This window comes from Syngnathoides biaculeatus, chromosome 18 (genome assembly GCF_019802595.1).
Source record: "Syngnathoides biaculeatus isolate LvHL_M chromosome 18, ASM1980259v1, whole genome shotgun sequence".
In the NCBI taxonomy this organism is placed as follows: domain Eukaryota; kingdom Metazoa; phylum Chordata; class Actinopteri; order Syngnathiformes; family Syngnathidae; genus Syngnathoides; species Syngnathoides biaculeatus.
In genome coordinates this window covers 19812959-19835425 of record NC_084657.1, presented here as the reverse complement: position 1 = coordinate 19835425, position 22467 = coordinate 19812959, and the positions used below count along the sequence as shown (strand labels likewise).

The 22467-nt window shown below is 42.4% G+C and overlaps 2 protein-coding genes across 4 annotated transcripts in view; one reads left to right on the top strand and one right to left on the bottom strand.

Moving 5' to 3' along the window:
* Nucleotides 1-1513: 1513 nt before the first annotated feature.
* LOC133491648 (gastrula zinc finger protein XlCGF57.1-like) lies at nucleotides 1514-20157 on the bottom strand. Of its 3 annotated transcripts, none has more exons than XM_061803050.1 (3): nucleotides 20081-20157; nucleotides 18236-18390; nucleotides 1514-5655 (listed from the first exon to the last, which is right to left on the bottom strand). In XM_061803050.1, exons 2-3 carry the CDS (start codon nucleotides 18360-18362, stop codon nucleotides 4328-4330), a joined length of 1455 nt encoding a protein of 484 aa, XP_061659034.1. In that variant the 5' UTR covers nucleotides 18363-18390; nucleotides 20081-20157; the 3' UTR covers nucleotides 1514-4327. The 3 variants fall into 3 exon arrangements, with proteins under 3 accessions (XP_061659034.1, XP_061659033.1, XP_061659036.1); XM_061803049.1 differs by having other exon boundaries at nucleotides 19902-20133; XM_061803052.1 differs by lacking the exon at nucleotides 20081-20157 and adding an exon at nucleotides 18658-19056.
* A 662-nt stretch (nucleotides 20158-20819) lies between these two features.
* Nucleotides 20820-22467, top strand: part of nfatc2ip (nuclear factor of activated T cells 2 interacting protein) — a 33205-nt gene continuing 31557 nt past the window's right edge. Inside the window, exons 1-2 of the mRNA XM_061803053.1 lie at nucleotides 20820-20926; nucleotides 21705-21873. Coding sequence (XP_061659037.1) covers nucleotides 21862-21873 — 12 coding nt within the window. The 5' untranslated portion in view covers nucleotides 20820-20926; nucleotides 21705-21861. The remainder of the gene's footprint in view (nucleotides 20927-21704; nucleotides 21874-22467) is intronic.

Genomic DNA, 22467 nt, shown 5'->3' with positions numbered 1-22467 from the left:
TGCAAATTCCAAACATCTTTCCACAGGATGTTTTTTAGAAAAGATAAAGACAACATGAAGAGAAATGGACTAGATAAAATGCACAAGCATAGAATTTCATATACAGTGGTGCCTTGGTTCTCGAACACAATCTGTTCCAGAAGGCTGGTTGAAAAGCAAAACATTCGAAAACAAAAGCACGTTTTCACATTACAATGAACGGAAAATGAAACAATGTGTTACATGTCTAAAAAAGTTTTTTAAAGCAATTTTTTTACTTTTCCTGATAATAAACTGCATAGTAGAAATACATGTATTGTTTAAATACTTTATAAAATTAAATCATTTAGGAAATATATTTATTTTTTGCTTAAAATGTATGCTTTAGCCTTGAGTATGCTAGGCTGGGAGTGCATTGCCAAAACTGAAGCGACTCAGGCCCCAGCCTTGTAAACCTTCTTTTTTAATTAACAAAAGTGCAGAATAACTTTAAACAAGCAATAATGAGGAGGGAAAAAACTGTTTTTTATTTGCACAGAGAGTGCATAACGTAAAAACAAAAAATAACTTGCAACTAGAGTTAGGGTTAATGGAACAGCAGGGCCGCAGTTCAGGAAATGACTCTCACTGATTGGTCAAAAGGGAGCTGTCAAACATTCTCACGGATCCGTGAATTGTGTCTTGTCATTTTCTTTCAAGCAAATTTTCCCAGACTGAGAACATTTCTGTTTTGTCGGAGTGACATGAAAAGGAATTTGTGTTTTAAAATCACCTATTAACTCTCGAGGTTCCAAGCGTGTTTGTTTTCATGAAAGACCTGCACTTATGACAACATGAAACGCTAACAAATTAATTCCTGACACAGGAGTCTGTACATACTGATCTTAGCTTTAGCAATGATAGTGTAGACTGGACAAAAACTATATGTTCCTGGACCCAGTCTTATATAATTTTTAAAAGCTAAAGTGTGACATTGCCTTCGTCTGGTTGGTCCAGGCTCCATTGACGTCATAGCTATGTAGAATGGCCATTGCCATGGCATCAGCCGTTGGTGACAGACGCTGTCTCAACATTTTCCTCTCATGGTTTCCAGCAATGCTTTGAGGCAGCGGTTATCTCTGACAGATGTTTTCTGTGACTGTCACATGCACCCTAAAGGGGGACTTTCAAGCAGTACATTTTCCCACTTCTCATGTGACTTCCTCTTTATTGTAATATAGCATTGTTGTTTAAGGCTAACGTAAGCATTTTTAGCTATTCACAATTCACCGGGAAAACCACATCCCAATACACGTCATATCACCTTTAGACTTTATATCATGATTTACTGTGAGGAGTGTGGCATTATGGTATCACTATCTGACAGTGGTCTCCTTGTGATCCTCCATTTGGATTTTTCCCCACCACTAGGGCCTTGTCACTTGGACCGTGTTTTGTTTGAAAGTGAGTATTGTTTCCAATATATTTATCATCAAATACATTTCCGCCCCTTAAAAAGAATTGGACAGTATAAGCAAATGGAGTAGCCCTCACTGTTTTAAGCAGTGTATTTTATTATCATGTCTAAACTTTACCACCAAAAGTCAAAGTTTTTACAGTCCATTTCAATCGTTTGCTCATTTGATCTTGACATCATTAGAACATTGAACAAAATCTTGACATCACTAGAACATTGAACAAAATGCAGGCATGCCCAAGAAAATGAAACTAGCAGTAATTTCCAATTTGGAGTGATTGGTAAATTAATTTCCTTTCGAACACCCCTTTTCCCATCAATAAAATTGAAAATTAAAAATCACTGGTATTGCTGGTGCAGGAAAAGGAATGTACCAAGAGTACATGTACCAGTTGATATTGTTTCTTGCATTGCTTTCATGTATCATTGCATCCCATGAACAACAAATAGTACCCCAAGAATTATGTTCCCTCATGAATGTGTCCTATTTTTTGTTGTTGCAAATTTATGGATTGGGATAAATAAGGACGTCATTAAAATGACACAAAACATCGGGCGAGTACCACATGTTTGGAAACCTCATTCGTGCATGAGCCCAAGAAATGTGGCTTCACATCTCAAAACTGTCAACAATCAACACCAAAATATATGCAGATGTCTACTTATGGCAGCTCCAAAATTTTGAAAATATAACGTTTAGCCCAATATTTGAGAATTTAATTATTAGAAAAAGTCAAATAAGATCACCTGCAGTTTTGGGACAGGAGACCACCGTGATAGGTCGTCCGACAATATGAGAGCGAGCTGAATCAGTCACATAATGCTATCTACGGAAACAAATCTGATGTCTACATAGATTTGACCAATACAGGCATACATAAATCATACATTTGTGGTGCAATGAATTTCAAATTGAGTTTACGTGAGGAAATCTGCAAGAATGACTTAATGTGGAATGATGTGGCTGTCTTCTAACCACAAAGAGTCTGACGATTTTCGAGACAATAAGACTTCCAACATATTTCATTGACACGAAATTCACTCATTGCCTAAAAAAATAATACACCCAGAAATATTTTTCAGTAGGGCCCAAAATTAGACTCTTAAAAATAGAAGTTCAATGAGGAAATATAATTGGCTCCCACGAAAAATGTCAGCCTGTAACAGGTTGACATGTCCAACCTGTGGGCAGGCCAAAAATGTGGCTGAAATTTAGGGTCGGGAGCGATAACCAATGCGACTGAATATCTGTTCATAAACATCCGATATACGGCTATTGGTAGCAGACTCCATTATCGATACAAAATTGCCCAGTAATTCAGAGATCCGTAGGTTGTTTGGCTGCGGACCAGATATTGTAAGGCTAGGAATCAGCTGCCACAGGATTTAGTTTTCATGTCATAAAACAAGCATGAGAGGACTCGCGCTGTGCTCCGGAAGCAATGTTCCCTCTAAACTGCGCAACTACGCATTTGCGCACTTGTCGCACACTCTCAGAGGAAAACAGATCCGACGCAATGAACTACAGCCTGATGTGTGTTTTCTTTTTTTAAAAAAACAAAACAAAACAAAACACGGCATTGCACTGCCTCTCAGAAAGAGCTGCTGCTTGGCCACTCTCTGCCACACACTCTACTTCCTAGTTTACCTGCCACTGCCCCCTGCATTTTAAAGGGGTACACTCATAATTACAAACAATGGATGTATGTGAATAATAGAAGAAAAAAGTAGTAAAAATGGATGAGATTTTCTCTTCTTTGAGTAAAAAAGATCTGGTCTGAAGCCAAAGTAGAAAGTACTGGATGAGATGGTGTGGAATGTTAAAACCTTGGCACAGCCTGATTAAGGACGAAAGCACAGATGATACATTGCCCAAAAAGCTAATTCTGTATTTTACATATAGGAAGCAACATAACGATAACCCTAAAACAGTTTGGGAGCATCATTCAGCTTTCAACATGCATTGCAAAAGATATTCTGCAAGCAATAATTCAGTCTTACGCCAAGAAAAACAAATGGGGATATCATTGTAGGTTTAAAAAAAAAAGTTGGAAGTGACATTTAAATTTATAGTTAATAGTTGGCTTGGGGCAACCAGTTAAGGGTGTACCCTGCCTCCAGCCCGTTGAAAGTTGGGATAGGCTCCAGCACTAACCGTGAACCTTGTGAGGATAAGCTGCGAAGAAAATGGATGGATGGATCGATAGTTGGCTTGGTATGTATTTGTATTGTATTTTTTTGGTTGTTGACATTTTCAGTCAAAGTTTGTGAAAACAAAATTGTTCTGAAAAATGTTCTGATGGGAATGTAAATCTGAACCTTTTAATGAGCCATGTAACTTCAATGGATGACACTGATCTGACCACCGTGCAGACATCTGATGTTGCTCACACTGGTCAAAAGGAGCGCTCACAGCCTTAGTGTGTTTGCTCAGACACGTAAAAAATAAGAGGGAACATTGTCCAGAAGTAACCTTTGTTTACAACAGACACTACAGTCTTAACCCACGTTTTTCCATAGCGTCACTATTTCAACATCAAATAGCTGACCAAACTACTATTCTCCCAGGAGTTGTAGACATTGAATGAAAAGTCACTATCTTATCGTAAAGCAGTGGTTTTAAAACTGGGGGGAGGGAGGCATGTTTATTGTGGGAATCTTTGAGTTGGTCGCGAAATTTACACCTAAACTAACGGCCGGCTAATGCCGTACAAGGCGGTGCCAGACTCACTGGGAGCAAATGAGGGTTTGGTCTTGCACTTTGACATACAGACTGTTGGAGTGAGGGTTCGAATCGTCGACCTTTCAGTGACTGGACGACCCATATGACTGAGCGACAGTCGCTGTCTTTACCACAACATTCAGTCCCTTAAACTTATTTTGACACCAGTGTTAATTCTTCTTACCAGCACAATTGTGTGTCTTTACCTCAGACTTACAAGAGAATCTTCGGTCACAACCTGAGCAGGAAAGAAGTTTTTCACCAGTGGGTGTTCTTGTGTGCATTTTTAAGTATCCTTTTCGTGTGAATTTCTGACCGCAAACTCTGCAGGAAAAAGGTTTCTCACCAGTGTGTGTTCTGGTGTGCATTTTCAAGGTTCCCTTCTGAGTGAATTTTTGACCGCAAATTGAGCAAGAAAAAGGTTTCTCACCAGTGTGGGTTCTCGTGTGCCTTTTTAAAACTCCCTTCCGAGTGAATCTTTGACCACAAACTGTGCAGGCAAAAGGCTTCTCACCAGTGTGGGATCTGGTGTGTATTTTCAAGGTTCCCTTTTGAGTGAATCTTTGACTGCAAGTTGAGCAAGAAAATGGTTTCTCACCAGTGTGGGTTATTGTGTGTCTTTTTAAGTCTCCCTTCCGAGTAAATCTTTGACAACAAACTGAGCATGCAAAAGATTTCTGACAAGTGTGGACTCTTTTATGCTTTTTTAAGCTTTCCTTTTCAGTGAATTGCTGCCCACAAATTGAGCAGGCAAAATGTTTCTCAGCAGCGTGTCTTATTGTGTGAAATTTTAACCGTTCCTTACTGGAGAAAGTTTTAACACAAACTGAGAAGGGGAAAGATTCCTTACCAGTGTGGATTAGTGTATGTCTTTTTACACTTCCCTTCTGAGAGAATCTTTGACCACAAATTGAGCAGGCAAAAGGTCTCTCACCAGTGTGGGCTCTTATGTGTGTTGTTAAGTTTCCCTTGAGAGTGAATCTTTTGCCGCAAATAGAGCAGGCAAAAGGTTTCTCTCCTGTGTGTATTTTGACATGTTGCACCAAACTGCGCTTGGAAGAAAATATTTTACTACATTGAGAACAAGTCCAGCAGACATTTTTAGTCTGACATGTCATATAACCTTCTGACTGTTCATAGTCATCATTAATGTGAGGCGAGTGTGACTCCATGTCATCACTATCAGAGAGTGGCGCTAAGAGGCCATATGTTGGTGATCCTCCACAGTGGTCTCCATCATCTTTTGCTGTCACGTGTTCACTTGACCAGCTACTTGGAGGCTCCACACATCTGCTCGCCTCACTTTGACCTTCACCTTCACTCTTCAAAGGGACATCAGTGGATGGAATCTTTATGATTTCCTCCAGCGCTTCGTCTTTAATGTGCCCGAAGTCTCCCTCCACCTCTTTGATGTGTTGAACTGTTTCTTCATCCTCTTCCTCTTTGATATGAGGAGACACTGACTGCTGCCACTCTGGTTGATGATTTTCACTCACCTCTGCAAGACAAAAAAAAACAAACTGCTCAAATCTAATTTGTTGACAACCTCCTTGGTCTTTGATCCTGTCAACACTTTTGCGCCTTCAACCAGAGAATAATAGAATAAAAGACAAGAACAGAAGAGAACTGCTTAGCTTGCTAGCTTGTTACTGCTTGAGCTCGTGAACAAAGGGTAAACACTTTCTATGAAGTGTCTCCGTTGTCAGGGCCCACGCATCTTGCACGGGGTGTGGCTCCTCACCTGCCCCTCCTTGAATCTAATAAGGCAATGCATATAAGTCTTGGGTTTTTCATTGTCAGGTGACAGCTCGTTGTGGTTGACACTGGAGCATCGTGTATGAGTACGCAAGCTTCTTGTGAGAGCATCCCCCTCGTGACAGTGTTCTGTGCCACCGAGTCAAGTCTTGTTCATGTTTCAAGTTGTACCTCGTAGTCATCGGACATCGTTTCTGGATATTCGAACTTTGCCTTTTGGCTACATTTTTTTTTTGCCTCTGCCTTTTTAAATTGCTTACCTGTGTATGGCCTCTGCCATAATTAAACTACCCTCGAAAATCATGTCCCAGGCTCGTAGTCCTACATTTCGGTCCTACCCCATGTCGCTTGCTCGTGACAGAATAAATAGGTTTTAACAGGACCCAGCAGGAAAACGCACCATCGCTGGACACGTTGCCAGTCTGCTTCCCAGCGCAACCTGCTGACCAAGCGTCCCTGATCTGAGTGAGCTCTGTCGTTTTGTCCTCTCCTACCTTGTCACCTGCAGCACCCACGTGTTATAAGTATCCTCCACGCACAACCGGTTAACAACCATGTCTTTTCAGACTCTGATTTATCTGATTTTGAGGAGGACCTGCATTAATATGATCCCCTGCCCGATTCTGGCTGTGATATCGGAACAATTTGTGTCACCTCCCCCGATGTGACTAAGCCGAAGTCCTCTTCCTCACACCTTTTCTGGGGCACCCTTTTGACCATTTATCCTGGACCCCCGTGTGGTGGCCAGCAGAGGTGTCCAAGTAGAGCTCACCTTTATGCCTCCCGCTACACTCCTCCCAAGCCACACTGACCAAAATACACCAATAAATACACTTTTACTCATGTTTCCCAGTTCACCTTCCTGAGTCCATGTGCACTCTGCCGCTCTCGTATCCACTCCCCCAAACCTCGATGGCAGCAGATTGAGGAGGCACCCGCTGACCCCCAGCTGCCTCATGCTTCTGTCTCGGCAGGGCCTGACCCCCACCCGTTCACTCCCCAGCAGCGACAGGTCCGCCTCTCGCCCACCCCTTTGCGGTGCCCCAGCCACCTCTCGCTCATGCCTCTGCGGCGCCCCAGCCGCCTTTCACTCATGCCTCTGCAGCCCCCAACCCAGAACTGCCTCTCGCCCACACCTCTGTGGCGCCTGACCCAGAGCCCCCTCTCACCCACACCTCAGGGGCGCTCAACCAGCACTGTCAACCGCTGGCATTCAGCAGAGTTGGTGGACATGATGATTAGGAGGCGAAAGGTTGATATATTGTGCATTCAAGAGCGCAGGAGGAAAGGTAGTCAGGCTAGAAGTTTAGAAGCAGGGTTTAAATTATTTTACCATGGAGTAGATGGGAAGAGAAATGGAGTAGGGGTTATATAAAAGGAAGAGCTGGTTAAGAATGTCTTGGAGGTGATAAGAGTATCAGATGGAGTGATGAGGGTGTTATGTATAATGTGATTAGCGGCTATGCCCCACAGGTAGGATGTGACCGAGAGTTGAAAGAGAAATTCTGGAAGGAACGAGATTAAGTAGTTCTTAGGATCTCAGACCGAGAGAGTTGTGATTGGTGCAGATTGTAATGGACATGTTGAAGGAAACAGGGGCGATGAAAAAGTGATGGGTGAGTAAGGCATCAAGGAAAGGGACTTTGAGGGACAGATGGTGGTGGACTTTGCAAAAAGGATGGAGATGGCTGTAGTAAACACTTATTTCCAGAAGAGGGAGGAACATATAGTGACCTACAAGAGCGGAGGTAGAAGCACACAGGTGGATTATATTTTGTGCAGACAATGTAGTCTGAAGGAAGTTAGTGACTGTAAGCTAGTGGTAGGGGAGAGTGTAGCTCGACAGCATAGGATGGTGGCGTGTAGGATGATTCTGGTGGTGGGTAGGAAGATTAAGAAGAAAAAGGTAGACCAGAAAACCATGTGGTGGAAGCTCAGAAGGGAAGAATATTGTGCGGCCTTTCGGAAAGAGGTGAGACAGGCTCTCGATGGAAAGGAGAAGCTCCCGGAATACTGGACTACTACATCCAGGTTGTTACAAAAGAACCTCAAACAACATCTAAAGACCTAAAGGCCTCGCTGGCCTCAAGTAAAGTCAGTATTCAAGACTCCTTCAGTTAGCAAGAATACAAAGGCTCGTCTCACATTTACCAAAGATAAAGAGAACATTATGGTGAAGCATGGTGGAAGCTTTGCGGCCTCAGTACCAGGAAAACGTGCCGTGATTGATGGATCAATGAATTTTACTGTGGAATAGAAAATCCTGAAGGAGAACATTTGGCCATCAGTTCATGCCCTCAATCTCAACCTCTTTTGGATCATACAGCAGGACAACAACCCAAAACACATTAGCAAGTCCACCTCTGAAATGCAAAAAAATAAATAAATAATAATAATTGTAGGTTTTGGAGTGGCCAAGTCAAAGTCCCGATTTGAATTAAACCAATTGACCCCTCCGTACAGGGCACTTAATCACGCCTCCTCAAGTGACGTCACGCCACGTGCGCTGACGTAAGACAAACAGTAAAAATGGCAAATACAATACAATACATTCTGAACTGAGACAGACTCCATGCTTCTGGTTTCATTCAATCATTCACACGTAGCAATGTTATGCTAGCGAAGAACGTCTCATTCATTTATACGAAACGTGTATTAAAAATCAAATATAGAGCATATCTTCGTGCAAACACAGTCTGGTTAAGCTTCGGCCGCGAGCTGGCAAGAAATCAATACGTTTGTGCAGTCCGATCATCGCTAAATATCGCTCAACAAAGAATAAGTGTGTCAATCGTTCACACGCAGCAGTGTTATACTAGCGAAGAACTTCAAATTAATTTATACGAGACATGTATTGAAAATCAAATATAGGGCATACCTTCGTGCAAACATATGTGTTCCGGTTGATATTAGATGGATTTAGTTGATGATGCGGTCTTCCACAAAGTTTGATCCATCGAAGACATTTTTTGTACTGGGTCTTCGGTTTTGGAAAGGGTACGAATCGAACTCCACCAACTAGCCTTTCAGGATACCTGTCGTCACTATTACAAAGTCCGTGACTACACCTCTTAACCATATTTTTTGTTAAATAACCCAAATACGCGATAAAACGCTAAAAAAATCTATACTGGACCATGCAATGTTGTCTGAGAAAATGGCGGGAGCAAAAACGGGTTTTGGTTTATGCAGATCTCTGGCCTCTGATTGGTCAGTGATGCGGATTGCGCAATATCCACGGAGGGGTCAATTGAGATCCTGTTGTGTGACCTTAAGCAGGCAGTTCATGCAAGAAAACCTTCCAATATGGCAGAGTTGAGAAAATTCTGGGGAAAAAAAAAGTAGGACAAAATTCCTCCAGAGCAAGTTACAGTGAAGAAAATTCCCACTTCTCCCAACTTGCAACATCGCAGGGTATTCAAATACTTATTTTCTTCACCGTACATGCAACTACTTGATTTCAGTTATTGCTAACAAGGGTGGCACAACATGTCATTAGGATCAGGGGGCGATTACTTTTTCAATGAGGGTAAATAAATAAATGGAATTGTCATTTAAAAATTGCATTTTGTATTTCCCTGGGTTGTCTGACTGATATTAGTTTATTTGAATTTTTAAACCTGTCTCTGATCGATATGCAAAAAAAAAAAAAAAAAAAAATCAGGAAGTGGCACAAACGTTTTCAGGGCACTGTACAAATAATGTAGAACAGATAAGTTCTACTTTCTTTACCCAAATAGCACCGTGATGACTTCCAAAATGACCCAAAGAGCGTAGCAACAACTAATCTAAAATTTCACAAAAGACAACATCCAAAGAACTGCTGGGCTCACTTGCCTCAGTTAATCATGATCAACTCCCATTAGTTGACAAAAAAAAACAAAAAAAAAAACAGAAACTACATTTTGGTTAACTCCAAGACTTTATTGGAAAATACTGAGTCTGAGAAGACAGTTGACCTTTTTGAGAGATGTGTGTCCCATTACATCTGGTGTAAAAGTAATGCCGAATTTAAGAAAAAGAACTTCATGTGAAAAGTAAGATATGGTGGCCCAAGTGTGATGGTCTGGGGCTATTTTGCTACTTCAGGACCTGAAAGACTTGCTGTGATAAATAGAGCTAATGTACCTAAAAAAAACAACAACACTATACATGTTTTTTTAAGCAATTCTTAAAGATTAAGGGAACTCGAAAAAGCACTTAAGCACTAAGTATTTTGCATATCACTAGAGCAGCCCAGGTACCATACCACATTGGCAATCACTGCCATGAACCAGTTATTAGGTTTAGGGAGCAATCATTTTTTTCCGCAGCGATATATACCGATGAACTATATTTTCTGAAGACTCATCCAGGAGATTGGCTACAACTGCTGGATTTCTCTGGTCAAGCTGCTTCTGAGCCCGAGCAAACATGAAGCGTCTCAATTAGGCCACTGCTAAAAAGGACTGGACTGTTGGCCAGTGATCCAAGGTCCTCTATTTTGATTCAAGTGTGTCTTTAATCAGGAATCAAGTTTCTAAAGGATTTCGAGGAAGATTGATCAAGAACAGAATCCAAGGTCCTTGAGGTCCAGTGTGAAATATCCAGTCAGTCAGTCATGATCAAAGGTGCTTCTGGTGTGATGTTTCGAGTGCTCCCGGTACTGAAAAGTCTTCTTGTGATTAATGCGCATGTGCGTATATTTTGTAAACTTCCGGCCAGTCTGAAACGTCCCCATTCATGCTTCGTGTGCCATTTGACAACTTGTCGCCGAGTGTTATGTTTGCTATTGTTATGTGTGTGAAATATTTCGAAACCATGCTGCTTGAAACACTAACTACACAGACGCCTTCTGCCTTTCGTTTTTGGACCAGCTGGAACTTTCGCTAACTTGGAATACCTGCTGGGACGAACATTTGCTTGTTTGGGAACACTTGTTCAACATTGGTGACTTCGCCGTAGTGGCTCAACTCTGTTCTTGAATGCCTATTTCGTGTTAGCTATTTTATCGTGTTTGCGTTGTGTTTGTGTGTGTGAGATTAAATTGTCAGAAACGCAATACAACTGCCTAGTCGCATTTTGCTGGTTTGAAAAAAAGGGGACGTTAGTCTAAATTCATACGTAACACTATGGACGTCTCAGACGAACACAGCGAACGTACGTATATGTGTATATCTTTTTAATCAACTTTTGTTTTAAGGTTAGGTTATGTTTAGGATATCACGTATGTTAGCTCCTCCTATGTAGAAGGAGGAGGAGGAATGAGAGCGGGTGATTTCCCAGTAAGTGTTGGCTACGTACCCAGAGTTCCCCTGTTAGTAACACATGCACATTAATCACAAGAAGACTTTTCAGCACGGGGGAGTGCTCAGACCGTCACACTGGTCTTCAAACTGGTAGCAGCCTAAACAGAAGGCTCTGACCAGCCTGATCGTAATTCAATAAATCCTGCTGAATTTGGACCAAAAGTTGTGAATCCTCAACGTGGGACGCTCCTGGTGACGACTTCAGTGGACTAAAATCACCATCTGTGCAATCTTAGTACCCAAATTGGAGCCATTTCGTTCGCGTTGAAGCTGCTAAGCCCAAGTTAGCCTAGCTTAGACCGCAACAATAAAACGCTTCTGTTTTCTATTTACTGAGGAGGAAAACAAACGCGAGTATCTACACATCCTGCAAAACCCATGTATCATTTACAAAGAGGATATCGAGTACTCATAAGAAGTTGGGCGAGTGTAAACGTCAATTTAAACTTGCTCAGCTTAGATTGCTAACGAGACACATTTATGAACAATTCGTGGATGTTGAAGAAACATCGAACGTGAGTAACGTCATAACTTGTGCGACGAGGGCCTTGAGAATTTATAGGAAATTTAACAAGTCTTTTAGTACATCTTAGTATCCAAATTGGTGCCGCATCGTTCGCGTTGAACCTGCTTGGCCTACGTTAGCCAAGCTTTGTGCGCTAACAACATTACCTACGTAGAGTACACAACGCGGACCAAACATCAAACGTTGACTCAACCTTCAACTACAAGAGTGGGGGTCATTGTGGTTTCAATCCCTTCCAATCCACATATCCTTTAAATCCTTTATATTTTCACACAGGTAGTATGTGATTTGTGGACCTTATGTGCTGACTGTGTTTGTGTGATTCGCTTTCATTTGACCTTAACTTTAACATAGATTATGTAGTTTGTGAATTGTGTATCTTATGTGCTCACTGTTAATTTGATTGCTTCTTCCTTTTGACTATCTGCAACGCGTTGGGCAGCACAATATTGTGCTACCTGTCGGACGGTCCCAAGCCCAGATAAATGCAGAGGGTTGTGTTAGGAAGGGCATCGGGCGTAAAACTGTGCCAAACATATGAGCGATCATCAAATGACTTCCATAACGGTAAGGTCGTAGCCCGGGCTTTCTATGGCCGCACCCGGAAATGTTAATCTCTCGATGGGCAGGAAGTGCTCCCGGAAGACTGGAATACTACTGCCAAGGTATTTACAGAGGCAGGCAGGAGAGTACTTGGAGCGTTTTCTGGTAGGCAAGTGGAGAAGGAAACTTGGTGGTGGAATCCCAAAATACAGGAAGTCATCCAAGGAAAGAAATTAGCGAAGAAGTGGGACACAGAGAGGACTAAGGAGAGGCGTAAGGAATACGCTGAGATGCGTCTCAGGCCAAAGGTAGAGGTGGCAAAGGCTAAACAAGTGGAATATGACGACATGTACTCCAGGATGGGATACGAAAGAAGGAGAAAAGGAGCTCGACAGGTTGGCCAGACAGAGGTATAGAGATGGGAAGGATGTGCAGCAGGTAAGGGTGATTAAGGATAGCAATGGAAATATGTTGACTGGTGCCAGTAGTATGCTCAGTAGATGGAAAGAGTACTTTGACAAGTTAATGAATGAAGAAAATTGGAGAGAGGGTAGAGTAGAAGAGGCAAGCGTCAATGACCGGGAAGTGGCAATGATTCGTAAGGGAAGAGTTAAAAAGGCACTGAAAAGAATGAAAAATGGAATGGAAGTTGGACCCGATGAGTAGGGCCAGAGGAGGTATGGAAGCAATTTGGTGAGGTGGCTGTGGAGTTTTTGACCAACTTATTCAATAGAATACTAGCAGGAGAGAAGATGCCAGAAGAATGGAGGAAAAGTGTGCTAGTCCCCATTCTTAAGAACAAAGGCGATGTTCAGAACTGTGGACACGACAGAGGAATAAAGATGATGAGCCACACAATGAAGTAATGGGAAAGAGTAGTGGAGGCTGGACTCAGGACGGAAGTAAGTATCTGCGAGCAAGAGTTCCACAGATGCAATATTTGCCTTGAGGATGCTCGTGGAAAAGTACATTAAAGGCAAGAAGGCGGTGCGTTGTATCTTTGTAGACCGAGAGAAAGCCCATGACAGAGTACTAAGAAAAGAACTGTGGTACTGCATGCGGAAGTCTGGTGTGACGGAGAAATATGTTAGAATAGTAAAGGACATGCATGAGGGCAGCAGAACAGTGATGAGATGTGGCGTAGGTGTGTCAGAAGAATTTAAGGTGGAGGTGGGACTGCATCAGGGTTCCGCGCTGAGGCCCTTCCTGTTTGGGGTAGTAATGGTTAGGCTGACAGACGAGATTAGACTGGAATCCCCTTGGACCATGCTGTTTGCAGATGATATTGTGATCTCCAGTGAAACCAGGCAGCAGGCGGAGGAACAATTAGAAAGATGGAGGTACGCACTGGAAAGGACAAATGAAGATAAGCCGAAGTAAAACACAATATATGTGCGTGAATGAGAGCGGCGGAGGAGGAAGAGTGAAGCTCCAGGGAGAAAAGATAGCGAGAGTGGACGACTTCAAATACTTGGTCAACAATACAGAGTAATGGTGAGTGTGGTAAGGAAGTTAAGAAACTGGTACAATTGGGATGGAACAGTTGGCGGAAGGTGTCTGGTGTTCTATGTGACAGAAGAGTCTCCACTAGGATGAAGGGCAAAGTTTATTAAACAGTGGTGAGGCCGGCCATGATGTACGGATTAGAGATGGTGGCTCTGAAGACAACAGGAAGCAGAACTGGAGGTAGCAGAAATAAAGATGCTGAGGTTCTCACTTAGAAATGAGCTTAAGAGAAGGACAGCCAAAGTTGGATGTTTTGGAGGCAAGGTTAGAGAGAGCAGACTTGGTTTGGACATGTTCAGAGGAGAGTGAGTGAGTATAATGATAGAAGGGTGCTGAGGATGGAACTGCCAAGGAAAAGAGGGAGAGGAAGACCAAAGAAAAGGTTGATGGATGTTGTGTGGGAAGACATGAGGGCAGTTGGGGTTAGAGAGGAGGATGGATGAGATAGGCTTAGATGGAAAAAGATGACACGCTGCGGCAACCCCTCACGGGCCAACCTGGGAAAAAAAAAAAAGTCATGATCAAGGGTGCAATGTCCAGTGCAGGTGTTGGTAAACTGCTTTCTTAAATACAGTCATTGACTCAGGCTGCCATGTTTTGGAGAATGTCATGATTCCTTCCTGCACAGGAGCTGTATGGAGATTTCACCTTCTTGCAGGACCTGCCCTTTGTTGATTGTGAGTGCCAATGCTTGTTTGTTTCATCCAATCAAATTGGTGCGCATTTAATATTTGCAGTGCGCATGCAGACAACTTATACATCCCTGCCTATAGGTTCAAATACATAGCATCGTAAAAAAACATTTCCCCTCACGACAAATTAAAATTTTAGAATTAACAAGGCACACAATGGAGCAGCTATAAAGAGTTGGCCTCACAGTTCTGACCCAGGTTCAATCCGAGCCCCCCCTGTGCGTAGTTTGGACATTCTCCTCGTGCCTGCGTGGGTTTTCTCCGGCCACTCCAGTTTCCTCCCACATCACAAAAACATGCTACATTAATTCGACACTCTAAATTGACCCCCCCCCCCCCGTGGATATTGCGCAATCCGCGTCACTGACCAATCAGAGTCCAGAGATCTGCATAGACCAAAGCCCATTTTTGCTCCCGCCATTTTCTCTGACAACATTGAATCGTCCAGTATAGGTTTAGTGAGCGTTTTATCGCGTATTTGGGTTATTTAACAAAAAATATGGTTAAGAGGTGTAGTCACGGACTTTGTAATAGTGACGACAGGTATCCTGAAAGGCTAGTTGGTGGAGTTCGATTCGTACCCTTTCCAAAACCGAAGACCCAGTACGAAAAATGCCTTCGATGGATCAAACTTTGTGGAAGACCGCATCATCAACTACATCCATCTAATATCAACCGAAACACGTTTGCACGAAGGTATGCCCTATATTTGATTTTCAATACATGTCTCGTATAAATGAATTCGAAGTTCTTCGCGAGCATAACACTGCTGCGTGTGAACGATTGACACACTTATTCTTTGTTGAGCGATATTTAGCGATGATCGGACTGCACAAACGTATTGATTTCTTGCTGGCTCGCGGCCAGAAGCTTAACCAGACTGTGTTTGCACGAAGATATGCCCAAAATTTGACTTTTAATACACGTCTCGTATAAATGAATGAGACGTTCTGCACTAGCATAACATTGCTACGTGTGAACGATTGCCACACTTATTCTTTGTTGAGCGATATTTAGCGATGATCGGACTGCACAAACGTATTGATTTCTTGCTGGCTCGCGGCCGAAGCTTAACCAGACTGTGTTTGCACAAAGATATGCCCTAAATTTGATTTTTAATACACGTCTCGTATAAATGAATGAGACGTTCTGCGCTAGCATAACATTGCTACGTGTGAATGATTGAATGAAATCAGAAGCATGGCGTCTCTCTCAGTTAAGAATGTATTGTATTTAGAATCTATAATATATCGTTGATTTGAATGAAATCAGAAGCATGGAGTCTGTCTCAGTTCAGAATGTATTGTATTGTATTTGCCATTTTTACTGTTTGTCTTACGTCAGCGCACGTGGCGTGACGTCACTTCAGGAGGCGTGGTTAAGTGCCCTGTACGGAGGGGTCAATTGCCCCCAAGGTGTGAGTGTGACTGTTTGTCTCCATGTGCACTGTGATTGGCTGCAACCAGTTCAGGGTGTACCCTTCCTCCTGCCCAATGACAGCTGAGAAAGGCTCCAGCACTAATGCGAGACTTTGTGCGGATAAGCGGCTATGAAAATGGATGGATGTTTGTTGACTGTTTTGTAAGAGTTAAACCTAAAAGCTATGACTGCTAATTTATTTCAGTTGAGTAGTTTTCAAAAACAATGTTTATTTGCAGCAGAAAGATATGCTTCTAATTCAATCTAATATGTAGGCTTTCATGACACCTTTACTCAGAATGGTTAGAAAGATGTAGCTTATTACCACTTGCAAGACAAGAACTCCATGGGTGTCAGCCAGTACAAACGTGAAAACTCTCTGATGACATATTTACTGCTGTTCAAAAAGGCTTACATTATTGTTAACCAATTTGTAATTGTCCCTCCGTAGAAATTGCGTGGGCCGCGTCGCTGACCAATCAGAGGCCAGAGATGTGCCTAAACCACGCCTCTTGTTGTCGTCCGCCATCACCTCACACAAAGTCGCATGGTTCAGTAGAGCTTTTGTTTGCGTTTTATCACGTCTTAGGGATCCTTAACAATAGATATGGTTAAAAGGTGTAGTCACGGCCTTTGTAATAGTGACGACAGGTATCCTGATAGGCTAGTTGGTGGAGTTCAATTTGTACCCTATCCAAAACCGAAGACCGAGTACGAAAAATGTCTTCGATGGATCAAACTTTGTGGAAGACCGCATGATCAACTGAATCCATCTAAAATCAACCGGAACAGAAGACAGAGTACGAAAAATGTCTTCGATGGATCAAACTTTGTGGAAGACCGCATGATCAACTGAATCCATCAACCGGAACAGATATGTTTGCACGTAGATAAGCCCTATATTTGATTTTCAATACATGTCTCATATAAATGAATTAGCAGTTCTTCGCTTGCATAACATAGCTAAGTGTGAATGATTGACACACTTGATCTGTGTTGAGCGATATTTTGCGATGATCTGACTGCACAAACGTGTCTCTTTGTTGGCGGCTAGCGAGCTAAGCTAAACCGGACTAGCGAGTCCTAAAAGCCTTCGATGTGCACCGAGACACCAAGACTGAAAGAAGGATGTTTGAGGACAAAGTAGTGATTGTCGTACTCGGTCGGCACTAATTCAAGAATAATTATTGAGGGGAGCGCGTGACGTTACACAAAGAAAACGAGGGAAACAACTCGTAAATCAAGCCTCGCCTTCTTCTTTTCCTTCATACGGCGGTTCACAAACGGCTATACAGATACACATACAGATTCTGCACACAAGTGTGATAGCTAACTCGAAAATAGGAAACTTCTGTCATTGACACAATTCGTCTTTGGGTTATAATATATTATATTATGTGGCTTCTCGGTCTTCCTCTGACTCCGGAAAGATCTCGCGCTAATATCAATGGTTTCTCCGTCGATATGCATGGAAATACCATTGAAATACCGCTCGCTGAAATACTTGAAGCCCTGCTGTCTGCTCTTCAACGATATTTCAGTATTCGGTAAGAATGCGAGTGAAAAATCAGCTGGTAAATCGGACAATTTCGCTCTCGACTTTTCTTCCTGCGACGCCATTTTGTCTTTTTGTCTGAGGTTAGCAACAGTGGGGTGACGTGACTTCAGGAGGCGTGGTTAAGTGCCCTGTACGGAGGGGTCAATTCAGTGATTTGGAACCCGGTTGACCAGTCCGTCTACGTTGGCAGCGGCCATCGCGTTGCGCCATCCATGCCACAGACCCACATAGATGACGCCATAAGATGTTAGCAATGTTAGGTTAACATACCTGTCAACTCGTACGGTTTAGCTGTAGTTCATATGGATTTTGTGGTGAATCTTACGAATACGGCCGTATATCACAAATCATACGGATTCTGAAACTGCAGACCAAATTCCGTTCTCCCCAAAAAGTTCTTGTGGTTTCGCGACAGTTTTTCCTCACGGTCGGTCGAGCTCACTAGCGGAGCGTTTGCAGTTGACTTGCTGGTGTTCTAGCTAGCACATGGCAGGGTTTACCTTCATCCTCCTCCAAAGTGCTTCCTCAAAATAGCCAATGACACATTTTTCCTCCCCGCAGTGTCACCGGGAGTCCCCCCAGCAGTTTGGGTACGTTAGAGTGACACCTTAAGTTGTGTTACCTTCCTTACAGGCAATACAGGTCTCTCTTACAGGTATGTTATAAGGATTTTTTTGGTAGTTTGTACATGTTGGCGCTCCGAAAAGTTGACAGGTATCTGTTAAATACCACAGCAAACAGTGCCCACGAGAATGTCATTGACATTTGAACACATGCAACAAGTGAACAACCTGCTCTGCGCAGCACTATTTGAGGCTGCAGATGGAACACAGCGTCCAGTAGGTGAGGTTGTGGTTCCTTCTTCTCTTTTGGTCCACCAAGGTCCTCCTCGTACTCTGCGGTCCTTCTTGCACACATTTTCACACGGCAATCACAACTCTTTTCACTGTTCATTGGAGGAATGAGAAAAGCAAGTAGTAGTCAAACATGTGAAGCAAACATTGAGATTTGGGCATTCTGGGTTAAACAGCACCTGAGTAAATAAACCCTAGTCAACAGTAAAACTTGGAACTATGTATTGTAAGAGAAAGCGATAAGACTTTTCTTTACACCGGGAGAGACAATGGGTTGTTTTCACTGACATTACATTTTTTTGCTTGATTACCCATATACCACAACGCGCCGCCATTTAACCTCCCAACATAACGCATACCAGTGTTGTAGACTCCGGAATGCTCTCCGTTACTGTTTGTCTTTTTGTTTGATGGGCGTCTTGGGACTCAAGTACACAAGAGAGGACTTGCTACTACCAGAGTGCCTTCTTCTGATTTTTCTTCTACAACGCTCACAAATTCACTGAAGCTGTTTCCAGAGTTGCTAGTCGAAGTGCTCTTCAAAGCCTCGCGATTCGGTACACAAGTCTGGCTGCATATGTGGGGACATCGTCTAACGCTTCTGACGAAAGACTTTGGACATTCTGTGCTTCACGGAGACTTGGCTTTGAGGATGATTGCCTGACGCCACTATCACGCTGCCTGGTCTCAATCTTCATCGTGCTTATGTGTCGCCGAGCTAACAAGCTTAATTGATAATCGTTTAAGGCCAACATTACAGTTGAGATCCTGTTTTGTTAGTCACTTGAAAAATTTGAGAATTTTGTGAAACGCTGTATTTGTTTATTCTTTTGTCTTTCTGCCATTGGCATAACATTTTAAAGAAATAAACATTTTGCTTTAGTTGTGGTTCACTAACAGTTTTACTTTTTGAAAAAAAAATGAATAAATGGAGTTTGCCTCAATATTAAAAAAATAAAATATTCCACCCCCTTTCGTTTTCCATGTCAGCATACAGGTAAGTGCCCATATATATATATATATATATATATATATTATATATATATATATATTAGTTAAGTTATTGTAGCTAACGAAAATTCCTGCAGTGTGTGCTTTGCTCTGTATCGCCCGTGCACCATTCCTCGTCGACATAAAAGCATATTCCACCGCCTTTCATTTTCCGTGTTAGCATACAGGTAAGTGCTCCTCCTTCGTGATTTCTGTGATATAGACTAAAACGATAAAGGGCACAATACTGCGCTTTTGTGACCCAGTCCCAAGTCCCATCATGTGTGTATGCCAGTTAGCCTAGTAGTCAGTCTGTGCTTGATGTGGTGTCGGTCGAGTCTTCAATTAATAAAGTTGGAAACATATCGTCGTCCACCTTGCGTATGTATGAGTAACGAGCTCATGGTTTAAAAAAATGGCCGCAGTCACGTGAAAACAACCCATTCGTGATGAAACATTATTGACATTATAAAACAAAAACAAAAAAAAAATCAGAATCCATGCTAATACAATAATTCAGAAAGACAAAGCTAACATGATTTCATTTAAATTTTAATATTAGATACTGTGGTTCTCACTTCTTACTATTCGGTGGGGGAAAAGAACACTTTACCTCACGCTTCACAAACGCCTCTCTTCTCTCTTAGCAAGCCAAATTAAGCTAAGCTAAACCGTGCTCGGCCGGGAAGCTTCAACGTGCACGAGACGTTTCCAAGAGGACGCGAAGATTGCACGAATGATGCTTTTAGTCTACCAGCATAAAGATCAGGGTCGTCCGCGTCAAGGACTTACAACAGTTGGGGCAGACTTGCTGAAACACAATCGACCCGCCTCCAACATGTCGAGTCGGAAATGGAACTTTATTACCCATGATCCCTTAGAGCGGAAATATTTAAAGCGACAGGGCACCTACTCCAGCCAACAGAAATTAAACCACGCACCTCATATTTTGTTCAGACTCGGCATAACGGTAATAAGCCGCCAACCAGCTACGAAACGAACGAAAACGAATAACGACACCTTCAAATTAAACGCCTTAAAAATGGCCCTAGATGGCAGTACTTCGGATTTAAAATTATTTTGAATTTTCTCCCTTAAAACAGAGTCACTGATAGTGTTATGGTACACACTCCGAACTTTGGCACGGGCAGTGTGGGATCCCCGCTCAGTGATGCAACTGACTGTGGACCAGTTCAGGCCTTTTGCCTGAAGCTAGATGGGGTATGCGCTGGCTCTCCCGTGACCCTTTTGAGGATAAGCGGCTTTGATAATGGATGGATGAATGGATGGATGAATACTCTAAGACAACCAGACCGAAGTAAACTATGGCAGGATTTCGAATCGCCAAGGTTCATTCGAATCTTGCGTTGCAAAGTTAATTTGAAATCTCCATATGTTCGACATTTTTTTTCAAATACTATTTTTAAAAAATCCCATTCATTAAATCCAGCTCTGTTCTCCACTAAAAGAGGTTTGATAAAGATCTGATATTGTATTTCCAAATAAAAGTCCCCCGAAATCTGTTTGTTTCCGGCGGCGACGCGTCCACGGCCACCTCACTTCCCTGTCCCCAACCGACCCCCTGCAGGTTAACGGTGCCGGGAGCGGGCGTTGTTAACCTTGGCCACGACCGATCCGGTATGGTATTCTTTAGATGAACGCTCATACGCTATTGTTTGGCACAGTTTTACGACGGATACCCTTCCTCACATGGGAAATTCTCCCTTTACGTACAGGTTGCATTGCAAAAATGGACAGTGCTTGAAAAAATATTGAAGTTGCACACACAAGTGTAACAAAAGGCCAAAATTTCCATCTCAAATGTGAGATAAAAGGCAATCACCATTGTTTTTTTTTTTTTTTTGGGGGGGGGGGCGCTTTATACGATAGTCTGAACTGTATTTACAATGACCGCCAAACCATCAGACCCAATGACGTAGAATAAAAACTGGACAGCGCACAGACACCTTTACGTGGTAATACGGATTTAACTTCCGGTCAGGGCCAAACATTGCTTTGAGTACTATTTCATGTGAAAGATAACATCCTTTGATATCCTTACAATTGTACATTGTGAAACATAGTATTGGAATACGTTAGGTTTAGCTTTTTTGGTGTCAATATGGTTAATCCTTGTTGCGCTTTTAACTGTCAAAATCGTGCAGGTGGTCGCAAAGAAGTAACTTTTTACTGGTAAATGTGTTTCTGTTCAACCTTCATAATTAATTCTTATAATTATGAATGTGGAAACTCTATCATTACAATATTATGAAGCTGCGTACCTCCCATTACATATGTATAAGTCAATGTATCTTTTAAACCTTCCTTGGCATGCCGCAAATGTTTGGATTATATTCATGTCTCTAGGGTTCCAAAACATCCCATGTATATAGATTTTTTTTTTTATGTTTTCCAGAACAATGTGTTTATCATGCTTTTTGCCCTGACCGAAAGTCCGAGCATGTTGACTGAAGCGGAACCAATGTTGGATGTGAAGTGCGCAGTCCAGTTTAACGCATCATTTCCCAGTGTTGCATCATTTCCTCCCACGACAAGACTTAAACACATACAAGATGGCGGACGCGGTGAGTTGTCTTGGTCTCACATTTTTTTAAATTAAAAATAATACTATATTCAATCTGTGATGTTGCAACGTGAAGTGTTTCCGTGTTTGTAAAGGTGGTGACACAAGCCGAACTAGTTTGTTGCGAGGCGATGCTAACGCTCTAGCATCACTTTTGCTCATCGAAGCAAAACATGGGAAAATGAACTTAAAGGGCCACTGTCATGAAATGCATGATTTTTAGTATGTTATTAATAAAAAAAAATGGCAGCCAACATGGAACCATGCATTTTTTCCACCACAAAACTTGATTTTGACGTATACAGCTTTTTGTAACTCCCAACATGAAAACCCTCTCGAGGGATTTGTTTTTGAGAAGAAGCAGGGAGTGAAGTACATGGCAGGACCGCCCTCAAGTGGACTCGTTTGTTTCCATTAGTTTTACCTCTGGGAAGGTAGGTCGTTGTTCCTTCGTGTTAGCCAAAATACCGGCTCGTTGCATTGCTGGACATTGCTTGAACACTCGGGAGGACGGATTTCCCCTGCATAAGTTTGCAAGAAACCCGGTTCGTCGTGAAAAATGGATTGCATGGGTGCTAAGGACTAGAGCTTTGTG